This window comes from Etheostoma cragini, chromosome 24 (genome assembly GCF_013103735.1).
Source record: "Etheostoma cragini isolate CJK2018 chromosome 24, CSU_Ecrag_1.0, whole genome shotgun sequence".
NCBI lineage: Eukaryota > Metazoa > Chordata > Actinopteri > Perciformes > Percidae > Etheostoma > Etheostoma cragini.
The window spans coordinates 7652428-7660008 of NC_048430.1; the positions used below are offsets into that span (position 1 = coordinate 7652428).

General features: G+C 42.9%; 1 protein-coding gene across 2 annotated transcripts; it reads left to right on the forward strand.

Annotated features, from left to right (window-relative positions):
- The first annotated feature begins 1001 nt into the window (after positions 1–1001).
- On the forward strand, positions 1002–2638 carry gemin8 (gem (nuclear organelle) associated protein 8). Of its 2 annotated transcripts, XM_034865105.1 has the most exons (4): positions 1002–1079; positions 1369–1438; positions 1814–2141; positions 2236–2638. In XM_034865105.1, exons 2-4 carry the CDS (start codon positions 1436–1438, stop codon positions 2493–2495), a joined length of 591 nt encoding a protein of 196 aa, XP_034720996.1. In that variant the 5' UTR covers positions 1002–1079; positions 1369–1435; the 3' UTR covers positions 2496–2638. The 2 variants fall into 2 exon arrangements, with proteins under 2 accessions (XP_034720996.1, XP_034720997.1); XM_034865106.1 differs by lacking the exon at positions 1002–1079 and having other exon boundaries at positions 1817–2141.
- Positions 2639–7581: the final 4943 nt, after the last annotated feature.

Here is a 7581-nt window from a genome sequence, read left to right on the forward strand (position 1 = left end):
TTGGTACTCAATTCACCTTAACTGAATAGCTTTGGAGTGGTTATATGACTTTTTTTTAGTTGAATGGTGGTCGTCTTGCTAAAAAAAACCTGTGCAACTTTCAGCTGGCGGGATGCCGGACCCAGCATCAGGAAGTATCGCTGAATCAGGTCTCGCAACGTGACTTTTTCCTTGCTTTTTACTTCCCGGCACTGCACACATACGCCCAGTCAGGAACCGGATAACAAGGTAGCGATGGAGAGAAAGAGGAAACGGCAGATTAACCGAGGAGGAGTCAGACACAAGTACGGGAGCTCTACAGAGCTCTATAGAGAAACTTGCGAGCAAAAAGCGAGGAAACAGCGAAAAAAATGGCAAATTTCAAACTGCAAAGCGCCCCTTTAAAGGCCACCCAGGCAAATCTAGTGGCCTACGCCACTCTGATATCCAGAAGACAAGTGGAAGGAGGCTTCCCTTCCTGCCTTTGCACACTGGGTTTAAGAGGTTTTGCAGTCACTGAGATTAGAAAAGATCTGTTACACCATGAGAGAATCTACCTCAACATTTAACTTGACTTGTAGGCCCTTTTTAGACTTTATAGAGATCAACATACAATCTGACTTCAGTTGACCTTCCTACATCCTTTTGTTTTTCTTTTTTTTCTCTCTATCCATTAACTTTATAAGCAATTTATATTTTTATTCCTTTTATTTATTCTTATTCTTTCTCTTTTTGTTGCTGATGTGCGTGACCCTTGGTAATTCATATAACTTTCAACTGCCTGCTATCCGGGCGTGAGACGGGTGGAAGCAACTGATGAATGTTGCATAAACTGTGTTGTTCATAACTGAAAATGAATGAATTGAACCTTGATTTCAAAAAAAGAAAAAGACAATCACTGAACGCCAGGGTATTAATCTACTACTCCCATTTCATTTCAGTTTCCATGTCCAGATGTATTTGGAGGTCCTGCATGTGTGCACCGTGTCCACCAGGTGGCGCCAAGTAGCCACAACTTATTTTGCGCTGGCTCAAAGGCTGCTGGGTAATTTGTCTTTCAGGAAGCAGCATGAGCCACGGAATAAGTTTCCATAACACAGGTAAATGTCGCCTCGTGAGAGGCATTTAGCATGTAAAAACACTTCATATGTTACAGGTATGAACTGTATGTTTAGTCGATAGGTGTTTTTGGTGGTTTGGCGTCCATTTTTGGTTTCAACAGAGTGTTGCTTTCACTCCCCTTAACTCTTTAAGTTAACGTTAGCTTGCCGTTAGCTTAAGGCTAACTGTTGTATCACAGTCGCATAGCACTAGCTACAGCTCAGGTTAAACTCACTCCTTAGCGACTAACGTGCGTTATTATTAATAGTAGGTATTTTTTACTTCCAGAATTAACAGGTTGGAGGGCGGAATAAAGTTACCAGGAAGACTCCCTCACCTGCATGCATCTTCCATCATGGTAAGGCCGCCGAGAAGACAATATTTTTCCGTTTTTAACTTGCGTTTTGCCCCTTAAAGGTGTCCTGGGCATGGTGTTCTAGTAACGCACTCCTATTATCATCCTAAATGACTGCAACAGAGAGAGCAGCACATCCCCGTGTACTGCGCCCTTTAAGGACCAGCTGTGCGCAGGAAACTCAGGTGTTATGTCCACAGGAAGTGACACATTCCACATGAGTACGCCATGTGCAATTTAGTGACATCACATTAAATGATTTCTTTATACTGAGATATCAGTGTGCATCAAAGGGCCCTGTATACCTTGCTTAACTTTCTTAAAGACAGAGTACCATTAAAACAAAGCACCACTACTACTACTGATCTTTCTGATTAGCAGGAGGACATAAGCTCCGTGATGTCCTGGTTTTCCAGCCCAGTGTACAGCCGCTACTGGCAGCACTACCAGCAGGCTATGGCCTGGCACCAGAGACACAGGCGAGCCTACCGGAAGGCCTTGGAGGCTGCCTACGGCTACAGCCAGGAGCGGCGTCCCAGCAGCCACCAGCAGCGCTACGCTGACTGGAACGCAGGAGAGGGAGAAGACGGAGAGGACGAGGAGAGCGGCTCGGACGGTGAGATCGAGTGCGACGTCAGCAACATGGAGATCAGCGAGGAGCTTCGGCAGTACTTCGCCCAGACAGAGAAACACAGAGAGGACCTGAGTAAGAGAACTCCGTCGCCTTATCAGTACATCAGCTTTGCTTAGGGATGCGCATTTTGCATCGTACATCGTTGTCTGTTTTCTTGTCCTTGCAGAGAAGCAGCAGCAGTTGGAGGCCGAGGAGCACGACAGCTACGTGCCGGCCGACCAGGACATGCGCGGGGTCTCCTGGCGAAGTAGCAAGGCCCCTCCCTTGGACCGACCCGGCGAAAGACGCGGGGCTGAGATGAAGAAGCTGTACGGCAGCGACGCCCCCAAGATCCTGGCCATGGAGGCGGCGATGCAGCTCAATTTCGACAGAAACTGTGACCTCAAACAGCCCAAGTACTGGCCTGTTATTCCACTGAAACTGTGACGGTCGTGGGCTGTGAATGCTTCGATACGGAGGAAATCCATTCCCTGATCTCTTGGTGAGACGGCGGCTTTGTTGTCTAATGGATTGTGGCTGCTGATGGAGAACTAATGGTGTTCGCTTAGCGGAGGGTAACAACTTTAAGCTCAAAAGTTGCATAAATTAGCTGAGCTTTTGCTTAGACAGACGTGAATGTCACTGAGCGGTCAGTGGCTGCTCTATATGAAAAGCTATGATTTTTAATGCTACACACCACGTTGGATTTCTTTGTTGCTTTACATGTTTGCAGAAGTTAGTTTAACTTCGGATCAAGCGAGCAACACAAGCATTTATCCAAGAGACTGCATGGTTGTACGTGGTCCTTCCAAAGTGGTTTTTGACAGATTTTTGGGACAGAAACGGAAAAACACTAAGAATAAAAAATGAGTGTCAGCTGATGTTCGGAGGTACAGTAAAACGTCTCCTGTAGGTAAACATATTCAAACGTGTCTGTGTGTTTCATCCTAATCTGTTTGTGCGTACCCTCCAGCTTGGTGATGATGCATGCTGCAGGAGCTCCTCTGACGCATATCAACTTGGTTGAACCGCAAAACCGTTTCCAACCCCCTTTCCTCTGCTCAGATTTACAAGTGCTCCTGCACGGCTGCATCTGATGATGTACATTTCAACATACACAAAGAGGGATTTTGTTTTTGTTTCTAAACTGCGCCTCTCTGGTTAAGACGCGGGTTCATGTGGTTTCTCAGGAGGGACATTGACTATTCTTTTATCTTGTGCTTGCACCACCCAGCACCCCCTTTTTAAAATGAGGGATGGGTATTTTAATGATTGTTTAATAAAGTGTTCCCTGTGTGGATTATACCTGCTGTCTGTGGTGATTTCTTATTCACTTCTTTGTAATGGGAGTATGGCTCCTATATGTATCACTGCAATGTTGCGCTAAAGAAAGGAAGTGTGAAGGAAGGAGTACTTACATCCTACTTAAGTCCTCATTTCAAAAATCTACTGGAAAGGGAAGGTTGGAAACCATAGGCTTAATCTTTAACTACTATTTCTTATATTTTTTTAAATATAAGTTCCTGATCAGTAAATGGCTGCCTATAAATGTAAATTTAAGAAAATTGAAACACGGAACAGTACCTCAATGGTACTTAGTTACTCTCCACGTAAGGAGTTAGTTCTGTTAGTTTATTATTTTATAGAACACCTATAATAAAGTTAGTAGAGAGTTGTAATAAAATAATAGTTAATGCTAATTAGGTATAAATTCAGTGTAGCCTATTGCCGCTTTGCCAATGCACACAATGCAGAAAATACATTGTCACAATGGAATGCCTTGAAAAATAGTTTTTTAGCATTTTAGTACTGCCTTTTATGGAATAACACTTGGGAAACCTGCAAGGACACTTGGAGTGGATTGATGAGTCTGATCCATTTCTGGCTCCAGCCGTGACGTCACACGAGCTCCCCCTCCAACCCCTCTTTCCAAACGGGACGTCCCCCCTCCTAACCAACCTGTGGCCATCATCTGGGAGCTTTTTTTACAGTGTGTCTCAGGCCAGTCTCCAGGGAAGCTGAAACATGGGTAGGTGAACTATTATCTGTTGCTTCTTTTCTATGCGTCAGCTGTGCCAAACATCGGGTCCCTTATAGATCTGGGTCTTCTCTTCTTTCCTTTACGCGCACTATTCTGTTGGCGTTACGCATGACGCACCGTATTGGAAGTTTTACACGGGTCTTACTTTTGCGCCATTGTGCTCTCGTGCGCAACTATCCGCTTTGTTAGTGTGTGTAATATGTGTGTGCAAAAATTTCAACATTCAGTCATTTACTTCTAGATTATTCCAATACTGCATACATTTTCACGACTTTTCCTAAGGACTCATACATTTTTCATGTGAGGTTTAACTGAATATTTACAGAAATTCAGTCTTATAGTGTTTGTTTCGGATATTTTCAGACAAACTACTTCTCTTGCCAGTTCTATGGGAGCTGGCCTGACTGTATCCTTCCCACACCCCCTTTTGGGAGTTGAGTTTGATTGGATTAAGAGGAATTGATCCGCTCTCTTACTGTGGATTAAACAGGCAAGGTGGAAACATAGAAGACTTGGATGCGTGCTGCAGAAAGTGCAAAGTTGTGCACATTTCTTTAAAATTAAGCTTTCTTTAATCAGTTCTCACTGACTTTGAGATCAGACACAGACACAAGCACGTGCATACTTTACAAACAGCATCAGGAACATGCATCTAAAACTTATGAGTTTCTTTTAACTTTTAATGTCCATTAATGACAGAGTGGACGTCTCCAGGGCAAAATTAGTGATGTTTTAAGGTGGAATGAGCACCCTGAGAGTGCAGGATATCTTCAGAGTGCATCGTTACTGGAGCAAAAGTGCTTTAACACACAGATCACTAAAACTCCCTGCACTCAAATACACATAGAAGCAAAGTACACACAATATCACCTCTTAACTGTGTGCATGTTAAATGAATTTAAATGATTTAAACCCAAAATTGCTGAGGCCTTTTAAAAAACAGTGACCTTTAATTTCACTTCAGAGCAACGCAGTTAGAACCTGGATAGCACCAGATGACATGTAGAAGGTTGTCTTCCGTCAGACGTGTTAAGCACGGGTAGATGTTGATTATAACATCAGCCCCGTGTGCATGAAAAGCCAAGTGGAACATACCCAAATAGCAGAGCGAGGGGACTCTCAGCAAAACAACAGTTGAGATCACAGAGAAACAGATTGTGGACGCCGCTGTGTAATGGCAGACATTCCAGCACTGAAACCAGTAGCGTTCAGCTTGATCTCATTAGGCCACTGATCCAACACAAGCCAACTTTTCTCTCCCTTTGTGTGTCTCTCCCATTCATCACATCTGTTTCCAATAAGGCAGCCGGGCTGTTTATCACCTCCAGGCCGCCGAGAAGTTGAGATCAGACAGGATGTAGCCAAGCGATATAATTTACTGCGATGGAGAACCAGAGCAAGTTTTTCAGCAGGAAGCCATCGTAAACTTCTCCTCTTTCGGCTTCCCCTGTTTTCTTTTTATTTCCCCAAACTGCTGCTTTAGTCTCATCATCATCAGCCTCATCATCCAATCTCTTTTTTATCTGCCTCTGCTGCTCTCATTGTCTTCGTTATTATTCTTTCCATTCCCCTCTTCTTCTTTCCTTTCCTCCCCCTCCCCTTCGCGTCCTCCTCCGTGAATTCGCCCTTTGTGCTCGCTGCAGTTTTTCGTCTCTGGATATGTGCGAACTCATATCCTCTTGCATCCTCTCCTGTGGATTCGCCATGCGCTGATGTGCAGGATGGATGCTGAACACAGCCGTCAAAGCATACACACATCCAAGACCGCAGATTTTGAAGGATTGTTTCTGAAGGAATACATGATCACTTAGCTGGAAGTGGAACAATCCGCTGACCTTGATTGGAATGAAAAAATATATATGTATATATATTTTCAACTGCAGCAATGGTGTCATATTAAATGTTCTGGGGATAGCCGAAAACAAACCACACTGGTTTTCATCTACATTTTGAGTTGCAAGTTTCTGAAAGCTGATATTTTTAGACTGATTGCCACATTTTGAACTGGGAGTACTTTGTTAAATCTTATATTTTATATACATACTGTATATACATGCTATTTTCTAATGATAGAGCAGTATGAATGAACATAAGGGTGTGTTAAGTTATGTAACCTAGGAAAATGGAAGGGGTTCAAATCCATCAATAACTAGTCAAAATATTGCCATATGTCACCACAAGTGATCAAATAGAGACTTTTGCCAGACTTTAAGGAAAAGACCAAGGAGAAAAAAAGAACAGCTCAGCCTTTAATGAGCCCCACATCCACCCACACCACAACATGCAGTGAAAGGGAGAGGGATCCCCACAGTCCACAACCCTGTCAAACACAAAAAAAGGAAAAAGGCTCAGACGGATGTGGTAAAACATAAAAAAAAAAAGAAGTAAAAAACCTAAATCAGCTCCCAATACCCATTGGCAGTTGACACAAACATTGACAACTGCCATGTCTAGTACTTAACACTTAGTATGTCTATTACTACATAAAAGCAAAACCCAAAATAGGTCCGTTTAAAAGTTTGTCCAAATTAGTAGAATAATCATTTGTGCTACTGGTGTGAAGATATGTGAAAGATATGGAGACAAATTAGACAAATATTTCCCTTGTGTATATTTATATGTTTTTTTTCCTGTTCATTTGTTATCTCCTGTTTTTGCGTTGCAAAAGCACCGTTCTTGTTGTTTTTATAAAAGGCAGAACATATGTAAATGATAAACCAAAACAACGCCATATGTGGTCAACGCGGATCTGGCCTCACCTCACGCAACCACAGGAAGTTTAACACAACTGCGAATTAAATCAATGTTGTGACAGGTCAGACACAAACATGATCCCCAGATCATTCCAAAGTATTTAAAAAGTGTTCGGAGAAGTCCAAACAGAGTCAGCCTTGACACGGCCTTTCCAGGAGAAAACCCTGCTCCCCACACTAGACCACAATGCTTACAGGGAGCCTGAGTGCTCCTTATATACAACCTCTTAATGAGGCATTGGTCTCCAGGTGTGTGCCTGTCACTGGAGAGGTAGAGGGCGGAGCCTCCCTTGAGGGTGAGGTGCTAGATGGTGGCATTACTAGGCCTCAAGCCTATATACCAAATACATGGAAACAGAGGAACCAACACAGTGCAAATTATGTATCAAAGTCAAAAGCTAGTTTTCCATCATTAACAGGTATTGATTATTAGGAGTTGACAGGTGTTAATATGAGTTGTTTGTTCACTCCCACAGTGCACATGACTCCGGGGCAGCTTTCAAACCTATCTTAAAGTGTTACAGTAACTCTGATGGCTGTGGACCTACATCAGCACTGGCAGAACTGTTAATCTACACCCTGAGAGTCAAATTTAAACCGACATTTGGAAAATATTGGAATTGGCTGCTTAGTGTTTTGTGATTCTGACTGAGCACCAAAGACAAAGGGAGAAGCGGTACTACAGCAGCATATATATATATATATATATATATATATATATATATATATATATATATAT

Bases quoted from the DNA above. Each gene is read 5' to 3' on its own strand.
- gemin8 (XM_034865105.1), top strand. The intron at 2,142-2,235 runs GTAAGAGAACTC...TTGTCCTTGCAG, and splicing joins GAAACACAGAGAGGACCTGA to AGAAGCAGCAGCAGTTGGAG.